Consider the following 13,614-nt stretch of genomic DNA (forward strand, 5'->3'; position numbering starts at 1 on the left):
CCGGGATTTTGAAACACAGACCGGCCCGCCGCCCCCCCCACCCTCCACTTTCTCCCTCACTTTCTTTTTCCATACTTGTCTCTGTTTCTGCCTCTGCTATTTGATGTTACAAAAGAACAATAATCAGTTAACTATATTCAATAATGACAATCAATTCAACAAACTAATTTCCATATAATAACCCTGTTAACAGACTGACTCTTGTGTACAGGTGCAGTGCTGCACCTGTCATAGTCTCTCCACTGGACCCTGTCACCACAGCAGCCTCCATCTCTTTCCGTGTCACCTGTGAAAAAAATCAAGACAATTGCATTTGAGCCACATAGCACATTTATTATTTAAAGCCAAAAAACATGTTGTGCATATTTAGATGAGTGCCTTTTTCTCTTGGCCATTTCGTTTACTTCATTTAAAATGTATAGCCTATATATTGGCTAACAGTTATACCAAATGTATAATGTTTTGGAAAAATTAAAACAATATGGTTTGGAATGATTTTTGAATTTTCTAAATGTCGAAATTACAGCAGCTTACAGCTACTTGCACCTGGCGCCTCTCGGACAGCCGCATCTTCGGGCTGCAAACTCTCCGTCTTTTGACGGCGTAAACATGTATTCTATACTTCTACATTGTGCAGCATTTGCTTGCTGTGCCCGTTGTTTTTCTCCTGTTCAAACGATAGATTTTTGACCAATCGGGATCTGTAAAATGGACGGTGCACCGTTCGAGTTTACACGGGGGAAATGCCCACCCCCACCCTTTGGATTTTGGATCGCTCCAGTTAAACAGTTGAATGGTATTAAGGCCGTCCTCAAAGTGAGCGTAAACTATTAGGATTTTTTTTCTTGAAAAGTGCCGTGGCCGTAGCGGCCGTTTGTTTGACCGGCCGTTCTGGAAATCTCCCGAGTTTCCTGTTGGCCAGTCCGACCCTGGGTTTCCATGGTAGCCTACGGCTGGACCACAGGTCCGTTGTAGTGCCAAAGTATTTCAAGTCACACAGCTCTTTTTGAACCTTTTCGCGGAGCTCGGCATATCATTTTGGCATCTCCGTTTCTGTGAAATACTTGCGGCTTGGCACTTCGTAACGTTGATCAATAGCCTTGATCATGGCTTTAAAGCCGCGCCTCTCTACAGTTTGAAACGGGACCATGTCCTTACACAAGTAAAAATGTATGGCCATTGTAATTTCAGTCCATCGCGGGCTCTTTCTACAGGAAGGAGTACCTTTCGAAAATGCCTTCTGGATGGAGGTCTGGATCTGTTGTTGTTGGATCTGATGCTGCCCTGCGTTCTTCGAATTGGAACTTGGCTGCATTGCCTGGTATTCAGTAGCATGTTTGGTTTTGAGGTGGTAGAAAAGATTGGATGTGTTTCCTCTATTAGCCAGAACTGTTGCCCCACACACTTTACAAAGTATAGTTTGCTGCTGTTTGTCTGACGTCTTAAATCCGAACCAAGTGTAATAATGGACGTTGCACCGGTCTTTTTAACCAGCTCCTCCGTTTCGCTTACATCCATGTTTGTTCAAGATGATAAATACGAAGACGCATTGCATCCATAAAATTTCGCAGGTAGTTTGCATCATCAACATGCATTATCGCGATAGTGCAATATAATTAAAATCTCTATCGTAGGCCAATTTTGTATCGTTTATATCGCCCATTTCTACTTAGATGCAATAGTAAATATCAGGTTATTCCAAAAGAAACATTTAGGGCCTCATTTACTAAATTTGCGACCGCAGCTTAATCTGCGCCTTTGCTCGTCGGGCAATCAGCGCTTTACTCCACCCTTTAGTGTTAATTAGCGCGCTGTTAAAAGACGGCAAAAATCGCCTGCATGTTACTGCCACCATGGGTGATTTGAGGAAAAGAAAAATAAGGTTCAGCGAACAGGAGATTGAAATATTGGTTCACGAAGTTACAGTTAACATTAACATGTTACAAGGAAGAAATACACCTCTCCTCCCATCTCCTTACTCGTATTTTACACCTGAAATGGGCGCAATCCTGTTAGTAAATGAGACCCTTAGTTATAGTTATAACAAAAAAAAAGAAAACTGGTCTTTATATATATAAAGGCTATATGACTCCTTCTAAAACCAAAACTATAGAAATGTATTTGGAACAATAAACGGGATAAAATAAGTAAGTAATTTCACTCTACATACTGTATTCTCTCCATGCAGCAAAACAGGTTTTGGTTAAAACTGCTGTAATTAATGTAAAATGAAATGTCTCCTTGGTGGTCTTTTTATGATTTACACCCATACAAATGACTGCAGAAGTTCCATAAATTATGGAATAAGTTATGGGCCCTGTTTTGATTTGAGAAATCACTAATCTAAAAGCAAATTTATTCACTTTAAAGAGCTTTCATATAGGTTATATTTATAACCGTAAATGTCTCTATATATATATTTATATGAATTACATCAGGGCCTTCTTCAAGGAGGCCATAGACCTTTCTCTCTCTGAAACCTTCTCTTCTCGACTTACCCCCAGTCTGTATCACCAGGTTTGCCACAACTGTTTCCGTCATCAGACCAACCTGCACCGCTGCGCTCAGTGTAAGTTTGCCCACTACTGTGACCGCACCTGCCAGACAGCATGCTGGGAGGAGCACAAGCAGGAATGTGCTGCCATCAAGAAGATAGGGAAGGCACCCAATGAGAACATCCGGTAAGGAGAGAAAGACAATTTAAGTGTGCACATGTGTCAATGTGTTTGTGTGTGACCTGACACAAGTCACACACCTGTGTGTGACCTGTGAATAAATAAATGTGACCTTCTTTAACTATTCTTGTGGGGACCAGAAGTCCCCTCAAGAACAGTAAAACAAGGACAATTTGAACTTGTGGGGACATTTTCTTGGTTCTCCCAAGTTCAAGTGCTTTGGATGGTTGTAGGGATTTTAGGGGTAGGATTAGTGCTAGGGTTAAGGTTAGGGTCAGGGAATAAAGGATTTTCAATGGAACTGAATTTTAAGTCCCCTCCAGAATAGCCATACAAACAGTGTGTGTGTGGGGTATGCATATGTGTGCGTAGGCAGGTTGGTAATTTATTTATGATCAGTCTTGCTCTAAAAATGGTTAGCTTCACCACAACCATGTCATTGAGGGGGTAAGCTGGACTGTCCACAATGACCCACAGCTCCTCCATTCCTCTAGGGTGCCAAGGTCACTCTGTGGAACAGATCCTGCTTTCCTGAACAGTTTGTAAATTATGTTGGAATACCCTGCCTGGCACCCCAACACACCACAGCATAGAAGATGGCACCGGTGACTACAGACTGGTAGAATATGAGCTGCACATGTCAAAGCACCATAGTTACTTCAAGAAGTAGAGCGTCCCTTTTTGTGAGGGCCGTGGTGTTACCAGCCCATTCAAGCCTGTTCAAGTGGATTCCTAGGTGCTTGTATAATAGGACCCCCTATTACAATGTCAGTCCCCTGGGTAAGACCAGTTGTTGAGGGGGCCTTAGTACTTTGGGAATTCACCTCCACTACCTTTGTCTTAAATATGTTAAGCTGCAGACCCTCTAGCACCATCCCATGGGGAAGTGGTAGAAAAGAAGTTAGGAAGGAACAGGGAGAGACAGAGACAGAGTAACAAGGGAAAAGAAGAGTATAGATTGGAAAACAATAATAAAAGAAAGGGGGAGGAAATGGAAGGGCAATCATATTTAATGTATTGAGCATGTCCTTAAGAGACTGTGATGTACATTAATGGGCAATTTCTGAATCAATGCATTACTTTACAATAAATTACTTTTAGTCTTGCAGCCCGCATGCTGTGGCGCATGAAGAAGCACACCGGTATTGTGTCAGATGGCCAGCTGACCTCTGTGGATCAGCTGGAGGACCATGTGGCCGAATTACCCGTCGACGACCTCAAGGAGCTCAAGATTGACGTGCACAACTTTCTGGACTACTGGCCGCACAACAGCAAGCAGTACACTGCTGAGTACATTGCACACATCTTTGGCATTGTATGTAACACCTTACATCATACTTATGTACAGTGCCTTCAGAAAGTGTCTCTTTCTCAGTATTTTGTTGGGTTATACACTTATTTTAAAAGTGATGAGATGTTTGCAATCAGCTTTCATCCCAAAACAACATGGTTACGAATTTAAAACATATTGTAAGATTTTATTGAATAAAACAATTTACATTTTGATACCTTGCTATGACACACCACACTGAACTCAGCTATGTCCTATATATTCTTTGATCATTCTTGATATTTCAATCATTTTGATTGGATTTAATGATTTAGTGATTTAATGATTTAAGTAAATAAATGATTTAGAAAGGCACATACCTACAGTCCCACTGTTCACCATGCAAGTCAGGGCAAAAAAACAAGCCATAAAGTCTAATGAACTCTCCATAGACCTCAGAGATGGGTTAAATGGGTTTATTTGTATTTAAATTTTATCTGGCTGTTATATCATCCCAATTTCACAACACAAAGATAAATAAAGTACCTAGTACCTAACTACCTTAAACAATCATGTAAACAACACAAACAAATGGAAAAAGTGGGTCTGAATAACTTTGCAAGATTTGTGATATTTACCGTATTTTTCAGAAAACAAGACGCATTTTCAATAACCCGCACCCCACAAGAATGGGAGCCTTGTGTTTTTTGTGGGATTTTAAGCCGCACTGAAATATATTCCGCACTTGACATGGGAACAATGGGCCTCATTCTCGAACGCAGGAATTTCTTCTGAATTGGATTTAGGAAAACATTTGGCATTCATGAAAGTTTTCTCATTTGAGATTTATTCTGAAATTCAGAAGACTTTCCAAACTCAAAATAGCAGTTGTAAATCGGCCAGAGTTGTCTAAAATGCGATTCCTTAAAAGACCACAAGGATCAAAGGAATGGCATTTAAGAAAACTCTCCGTGTTTGAAGTGTTAATGAAGTTATGAGAAATCGTTGGTGATTGCGTTCACATCAACTCTACAGACGTTTTATCGTTTAACCAATGAATTCTTGATGTTCAATATTGGAATTCTTGATATCAAGAATTGCATTTTGGATATCAAGAATTCGAATTTTGGATATAAAGAATTCAATTCTGGATATCACAATTTGAATTCTGGATATCAACAATTTGAATTTTGGATATCAACAATTCATTGGTTAAATGATAAAACGGCTTGTCATACTTACTAAAAAAGCTTAAAGGTCACATGACATGAAAACTTCACTTTAGGAGGTTATTTAACATTAATATGAGTTCCCCTAGCCTAACTTTGGTCCCCCAGTGGCTAGAATTTTAGATAGGTGTAAACCAAGCCCTGGGTGTTCTTCTCTGCCTTTCAGAAAATAAAGGCTGAATTGCTCTGTTTGAAAATCTCCTCCTTGTGATGTCTCTCTCTGCTTTGCCCGCCCAGATAATCTGGCCCGTCCATGAGAAACTGAGCTACGATCGTGCAAAGGCAATATCGTTTTTTCCTGGAGAGACATCATGGCTAGCAAACGAACAAAGCATATAGTTGCTCTGTGTTTGGTTGTACAAATCAAAACAAACGTTTTTTTTTTTGTTCCTTCATCCGAGCCTCTACACAACCAGTATCTTAATTTAATTTTTGCTGGAAATGCATTGACACGACTTCCCAAAGTTTTGTATGTCTGCGTCAAACATTTCAGCCACTTTTTCCTCAACTTGAGCCAATACAAAGCTGGCCTTGCTGAAATTAAATTCTATATCATTACTAACTCTCCTTGATCAAGCTACAAACTTTGGACAAGTAAGTTAACTAACGCTATATTATTTGTTGCTTCTCTGTATATGGGTTACCTAGCTTGCTACCCTTAGTATAGTGACAATTTATCCTGAGTGTCCCTTTGTTTGTCACGGTGGCGGCGTTGACTGGGGGTTCTTTGACGCTTGTGTTGTGAAAATAAATTAAATCCAAAGCGGTCCAAGTAAAGTTCCAAGTGGTTGGTTTATTAACAAAATGGATGGTACAACTTGTGGGTAGTAAATAAAGTTTCAGAGCACAAAAAAACAGCGAGGCCTATCCTCCAGCAAACTAATCAATCAGCAAGGTCAAAAGCTGTGTGCTCCTAGTCAGCCGCACCTCCCACAGGTCACTCTCCTATTTATTTGCCTTTTGACCTGTAGAGGGCACAAATTCTCAGACAATAGAAATAAATGCCAGCATTAAAATAACGTATACAATAAATACAGAAATGGCTCCTACATAACCGGCCCCTAATTGTATTTGGTAAGCAAAACAATTACGAAATTAAATAAAAATGGGAGCCTTGAAATCATTACTTTTCTATGTGTCCGAATGTATTAAAGACAAAATAGAGTGTACTAGACCATCGTCATCTGGAGTCGTCAAGCTTTATCTTCATCACCCTCTAGTATCAAACAGAGCTTTGTGATGGGTCTTTTCATGATGCTGCTTTGGGTCTTGATGCTCACAGTTCGCACAAGTCCTTTCTGGTCAGGGAAAACTTCAATTATTCTTCCTACAACCCAGGAGCCTCTTGGTGCAGTTGGATCCACCACTAAAGCAACATCTCCGCACTGGAAGTTCCTTCTTTTAGTGTTCCACTTTTGGCGCTCTTGGAGTAGTGGTAAATATTCTAGTGTCCAACGTCTCCAGAAGAGGTTGGCCAAGTATTGAATCTGCCTCCAGCGTCGTCTGGTGTAAAGGTCAGTCTTATCAAATGTTCCTGGTGGGAGAGTTGGCTCTGCCTTGAGCAGTAAGAGATCGTTTGGTGAGAGGGGATGCAAGTCTTGAGGGTCAGTGGTGACTGTTGTGAGGGGCCGACTGTTCAAGATTGCTTCCACTTCACACAATACGGTCTGGAGTCCCTCCTCATCGATGTTCTGCTGTTTAAGAACAGAACAGAGGACTTGTCTGATTGATCTTATCAGCCTTTCCCATATGCCTCCATGATGGGATGCGCCTGGTGGGTTAAATGTCCACTCTATGCCTTGTTCTCTGAGTGTTTTTTGTATCTTGTCCTGGTTTGCTGTGGTCAATGCTCTCTGCAGTTCTTTCTTTGCACCAACAAAGTTGGTTCCATTGTCTGAGCGTATGTGTTTCACTTGGCCCCTCCTACAAATGAAACGTCTCAGAGCATTGATACAGGCATTTGTGTCTAAGGAGCTGGCCACTTCAATGTGAACTGCCCTGCTGGTCATGCAAGTGAATAACACCCCATATCTCTTCACCAGTGTTCTCCCTCTCTTTACTTCGAAAGGACCAAAATAGTCCACTCCGGTGTTCGTAAACGGAGGTAAATCAGGCTGAAGTCTTTCCTTTGGCAAGTCAGACATTTGTTGTTCTCCAACTCGAGCTCTGTGTCGTCTGCACACCACGCACCTAGTCAGAATCTTTCTGGCTGCTGAATTTGCATTGACAATCCAATATTTTCTCCGCAGTTCAGACAGCATATGATTTCTTCCACCATGTCCTGTTATCTTATGCATGTACTGTAAAATCAGTGTGGATACGTGTGAGTTTTTTGGGATTATGGCAGGACATTTTCTTTCTTCTCCTGTGGTTATTTTGTTCAACCTGCCTCCCACTCTTAGTATTCCATCCTTCACATATGGGTCAAGTTTGTACAGTACACTTTTCCTCTTTAATTCAGGAGTCTTTGTGGTAAGCATTTCTATTTCATTTGGAAAGAACCGAGATTGGGTAAATTGAACAATGGCAATTTCAGCTTTCTTTAAATCTTCAAGACTCATCTGCTGGCCACTCAGTGGGTAATTAGGCATGTCCTTTGTCTTACTCCTGGTAATCACTTTGTTCTCACCCAGTTTTCTTTTTTGCACCAGTCCTTTTAAGGTTTCCTTTAGCTTCAGATACCATGCAACTGCAAGCTGAAGTTTTGTCCAGTCAGAAAAGTGTGACATCAGTCTTTGTGTTGCATTTTCTTCCTTTGTATGTTTTGTATCTGGAGTGTTCGTTTGCTATGTACTTTAGTACAGATTGGCTGTCTGTCCAGAACATGGAATGGTCTAAATGCAGCTGCAAACTAGATCTCAGCAGCTTGTCCACTTTTACGGCTAAAACTGCTGCAGCAAGCTCCAACCTGGGGATTGTCATTCCTTTGAGAGGAGTAACACGTCCTTTTCCCATGACAAAGGCGACATGGACAATGTTGTGGTCATTCACAAGCCTTACATAACTTACAGTTCCATAGCCTTGGTCACTTGCATCTGCAAAGTGATGTAACTGTGCATTTTTGACTGATCCAAATCCTTCAGGTTTAAAGCAGCGTGGCACCTTGAAGTCTGAGATTCTAGTCAACTCAGCTGCCCATTTCGACCACTGCTGACGGATACCAAGGGGTACTTCTGCATCCCAACCTAGATTCATCTTACAGAGCTCCTGTAGCAGGAATTTGGCTGTTAGTGTAAAGGGTGTCAGGAAGCCAAGGGGGTCCTAGATTGAACAGACCATTGACAACATTCCTCTTTTGGTGAGTGGCTGTTGTTTTGGCTGAACATTGAAAGTAAAGTTGTCGCTCTCGATACACCATTGCAGACCTAAGGCCCTTTCAGTTGGAAGTTTGTCTTTGTCAAGGTCGAGATCCATCATCTCTTTGGCTCTGTCCTCCACGTGAATGAAAGACAACACCTCCCTGCTGTTTGTAGCCCACTTCGAAAGGTGAAAGCCTCCTCTTTGGCAGACGGCTGTGATGTCGGTGATGAGTTGCATTGCCTCCTGGGCTGTGGGCACTGATTTCAACAGATCATCAACATAAAAGTTTTGCAGAACTGTATCTGTTACCTCGGGCCTGAAGTGCTCTCTATTGTCCTTAGCTGTTCTCCTCAGTGCATAGCTTGCACAGCTGGGGGAAGATGTTGCCCCAAAGAGGTGGACAGTCATTCTGTGTTCCAAAGGAGGTTGTGATATGTCTCAGTCTGGCCACCACAGAAACCTGAGGAAGTCAGCATCACTGTCTGCTACTTTCACTTGATGGAACATGGCAGTGATATCCGCCATCAGTCCTATTGGCTCCTGACGGAATCTGTTGAGCACATCTATAAGACTGTTGGTTAAGCCAGGCCCTTTGAGTAATTCTGCATTCAATGCTTTTCCACAGAAGGATGCTCCACAATCAAACACAACTCTTAATTTTCCTTTCTTTGGGTGGTAAACTCCATGGTGGGGCAGGTACCACACCTTTCTATCCATTCTAGTCAGCTGCCCCTCTGGCACAATTTCTGCATATCCTTTGCTGATCGTGTCAGTCATGAATGAGGTGTATTCTGCTTTGAATGACTGGTTCCTATTGAATTTCCTTTTCAGGCTTTGGAGCCGTTGCGCTGCAAGGCTACGGTTATTAGGCAATGTGGCGTGATCCTTTCTAAATGGTAGCTTGAGACTGTAATGTCCATCCACAATTTTGGCAGATTCATCTGCGATTTTCAGAAACTGTTTGTCTTCAATGGACATTTCCTTCACCTCTTCGCACAAATTCTCACTGAAATCAGTATTGTACTGAGCAATCAGCATCTCCTGCAGGTTATGTACTGAAATGCGGTTGACTGTATGAGACTGAATTTCATTGTTAGATCCTGTTCCTACTGGGCCACTCACTACCCATCCAAGAAGTGTTTTCATTGCATATGGGCCGTCTCCTTCACTGTTTATGATTTGCCAGGGCTCTATTGCTTTGGGTGCATTTGTGCCTATCAGCAATTCAATGCCTGCATCAATAGTGGAAATTTTGACATCTTTAAGATAAGGCCACTTTGATAGAGACTTCTGGTTGGGTATGTTACTCTTTGTTACAGGAATCTTTGTTTGTGTGTATGTCTCTGGCAGAGTCATGAACCCGTTGTCATGAAGTCCACTTACTTCCAGTCCAGTGATGATATTAGTAGACATAGTTTTCTCCTGGCCCATTGTGCGCAGCATGATGCTTGTTCTTTTCCCTTGTACATTTAGTTGGCGCATTAATCTATCAGTACAAAAGGTGGCAGAGCTGCCGGGGTCAAGAAACGCATAAGCTTGTATAACTGTGCTGCCCTTGTTTGATTTTACCTTTACAGGTACGATGGACATCAGACACTGTTCTTCACCGGCCCCAGTTTGACTGCATGTTTCGAGGGACACAAGGCCTGTGTTCTTCACCCTGTTGGGTTCCTTGGCTGCCTCCTTATTTGTTTCCTGTTTTTCTGCTCCTTTGTTCTGCTCCACTTGTCCTATGTGCAGTACAGTAGGATGCGGCCTCTGGCAAATGGTGCATGACTGACGCTGGTTGCAGTCCTTGCTCATATGACCTGTTAAGAGACATGCAAAACAGATACCTCTTTCTTTCAAGAATGTAATCTTGTCAGTGTGACGTTTCTTTTTAAACCAAGAACAGCTTACCAGTAGATGTCCTCCTGAGCAAAACAGACAGAATGGCCTATGTTGGACTGGTGACGCGCTATTCCTCTGTTTGGGATAAGTGGAGATAACATCAATGGTTGCTGCATTGGTTGTGAAGCCCTTGTCACTGAATTTGGATTTCACAGAACTTGAGTGTATGGGCCTTAGACCTTGTGCTTTTGGTGAAGGATCTTGTATATCACCAAAGACAGGATCTGTCAAGATTTTGACTTGTCTTTCGATAAACTCCACTAAGGTTCCGAATGTGGCTCTGCTGTTTGTATTTTCTTGAAACTTGCATACTTCAACTCTCCATCCCCCTCTCAACTTGTAGGGCAATTTGCTGACTAACAATTTCAAATTAGAAGCCAGATTTAATTCATCCATGTAGGCAATTTCATTCATCCCATTCAAGCAACCTCTGAGGTACAAAGCATATGATTTCAGGGTTTGTGAATCCTCAGATCGAATGGAGGGCCATGTTAATGCCTTTTTAATGTAAGCATTGGAGACTTTGGACAAGTAAGTTAACTAACGCTATATTATTTGTTGCTTCTCTGTATATGGGTTACCTAGCTTGCTACCCTTAGTATAGTGACAATTTATCCTGAGTGTCCCTTTGTTTGTCACGGTGGCGGCGTTGACTGGGGGTTCTTTGACGCTTGTGTTGTGAAAATAAATTAAATCCAAAGCGGTCCAAGTAAAGTTCCAAGTGGTTGGTTTATTAACAAAATGGATGGTACAACTTGTGGGTAGTAAATAAAGTTTCAGAGCACAAAAAAACAGCGAGGCCTATCCTCCAGCAAACTAATCAATCAGCAAGGTCAAAAGCTGTGTGCTCCTAGTCAGCCGCACCTCCCACAGGTCACTCTCCTATTTATTTGCCTTTTGACCTGTAGAGGGCACAAATTCTCAGACAATAGAAATAAATGCCAGCATTAAAATAACGTATACAATAAATACAGAAATGGCTCCTACATAACCGGCCCCTAATTGTATTTGGTAAGCAAAACAATTACGAAATTAAATAAAAATGGGAGCCTTGAAATCATTACTTTTCTATGTGTCCGAATGTATTAAAGACAAAATAGAGTGTACTAGACCATCGTCATCTGGAGTCGTCAAGCTTTATCTTCATCACCCTCTAGTATCAAACAGAGCTTTGTGATGGGTCTTTTCATGATGCTGCTTTGGGTCTTGATGCTCACAGTTCGCACAAGTCCTTTCTGGTCAGGGAAAACTTCAATTATTCTTCCTACAACCCAGGAGCCTCTTGGTGCAGTTGGATCCACCACTAAAGCAACATCTCCGCACTGGAAGTTCCTTCTTTTAGTGTTCCACTTTTGGCGCTCTTGGAGTAGTGGTAAATATTCTAGTGTCCAACGTCTCCAGAAGAGGTTGGCCAAGTATTGAATCTGCCTCCAGCGTCGTCTGGTGTAAAGGTCAGTCTTATCAAATGTTCCTGGTGGGAGAGTTGGCTCTGCCTTGAGCAGTAAGAGATCGTTTGGTGAGAGGGGATGCAAGTCTTGAGGGTCAGTGGTGACTGTTGTGAGGGGCCGACTGTTCAAGATTGCTTCCACTTCACACAATACGGTCTGGAGTCCCTCCTCATCGATGTTCTGCTGTTTAAGAACAGAACAGAGGACTTGTCTGATTGATCTTATCAGCCTTTCCCATATGCCTCCATGATGGGATGCGCCTGGTGGGTTAAATGTCCACTCTATGCCTTGTTCTCTGAGTGTTTTTTGTATCTTGTCCTGGTTTGCTGTGGTCAATGCTCTCTGCAGTTCTTTCTTTGCACCAACAAAGTTGGTTCCATTGTCTGAGCGTATGTGTTTCACTTGGCCCCTCCTACAAATGAAACGTCTCAGAGCATTGATACAGGCATTTGTGTCTAAGGAGCTGGCCACTTCAATGTGAACTGCCCTGCTGGTCATGCAAGTGAATAACACCCCATATCTCTTCACCAGTGTTCTCCCTCTCTTTACTTCGAAAGGACCAAAATAGTCCACTCCGGTGTTCGTAAACGGAGGTAAATCAGGCTGAAGTCTTTCCTTTGGCAAGTCAGACATTTGTTGTTCTCCAACTCGAGCTCTGTGTCGTCTGCACACCACGCACCTAGTCAGAATCTTTCTGGCTGCTGAATTTGCATTGACAATCCAATATTTTCTCCGCAGTTCAGACAGCATATGATTTCTTCCACCATGTCCTGTTATCTTATGCATGTACTGTAAAATCAGTGTGGATACGTGTGAGTTTTTTGGGATTATGGCAGGACATTTTCTTTCTTCTCCTGTGGTTATTTTGTTCAACCTGCCTCCCACTCTTAGTATTCCATCCTTCACATATGGGTCAAGTTTGTACAGTACACTTTTCCTCTTTAATTCAGGAGTCTTTGTGGTAAGCATTTCTATTTCATTTGGAAAGAACCGAGATTGGGTAAATTGAACAATGGCAATTTCAGCTTTCTTTAAATCTTCAAGACTCATCTGCTGGCCACTCAGTGGGTAATTAGGCATGTCCTTTGTCTTACTCCTGGTAATCACTTTGTTCTCACCCAGTTTTCTTTTTTGCACCAGTCCTTTTAAGGTTTCCTTTAGCTTCAGATACCATGCAACTGCAAGCTGAAGTTTTGTCCAGTCAGAAAAGTGTGACATCAGTCTTTGTGTTGCATTTTCTTCCTTTGTATGTTTTGTATCTGGAGTGTTCGTTTGCTATGTACTTTAGTACAGATTGGCTGTCTGTCCAGAACATGGAATGGTCTAAATGCAGCTGCAAACTAGATCTCAGCAGCTTGTCCACTTTTACGGCTAAAACTGCTGCAGCAAGCTCCAACCTGGGGATTGTCATTCCTTTGAGAGGAGTAACACGTCCTTTTCCCATGACAAAGGCGACATGGACAATGTTGTGGTCATTCACAAGCCTTACATAACTTACAGTTCCATAGCCTTGGTCACTTGCATCTGCAAAGTGATGTAACTGTGCATTTTTGACTGATCCAAATCCTTCAGGTTTAAAGCAGCGTGGCACCTTGAAGTCTGAGATTCTAGTCAACTCAGCTGCCCATTTCGACCACTGCTGACGGATACCAAGGGGTACTTCTGCATCCCAACCTAGATTCATCTTACAGAGCTCCTGTAGCAGGAATTTGGCTGTTAGTGTAAAGGGTGTCAGGAAGCCAAGGGGGTCCTAGATTGAACAGACCATTGACAACATTCCTCTTTTGGTGAGTGGCTGTTGT

At 42.2% G+C, this 13,614-nt stretch overlaps 1 protein-coding gene across 1 annotated transcript in view; it reads left to right on the plus strand.

Annotated features, from left to right (window-relative positions):
• The window catches only part of LOC124488278 (histone-lysine N-methyltransferase Smyd1-like), a 36,603-nt gene that overhangs the window by 7,179 nt on the left and 15,810 nt on the right, over positions 1-13,614 (plus strand). Inside the window, exons 2-3 of the mRNA XM_047050900.1 lie at positions 2,505-2,681; positions 3,777-3,990. Coding sequence (XP_046906856.1) covers positions 2,505-2,681; positions 3,777-3,990 — 391 coding nt within the window. The remainder of the gene's footprint in view (positions 1-2,504; positions 2,682-3,776; positions 3,991-13,614) is intronic.

Source organism: Hypomesus transpacificus, unplaced genomic scaffold (genome assembly GCF_021917145.1).
Source record: "Hypomesus transpacificus isolate Combined female unplaced genomic scaffold, fHypTra1 scaffold_131, whole genome shotgun sequence".
In the NCBI taxonomy this organism is placed as follows: Eukaryota; Metazoa; Chordata; class Actinopteri; order Osmeriformes; family Osmeridae; genus Hypomesus; species Hypomesus transpacificus.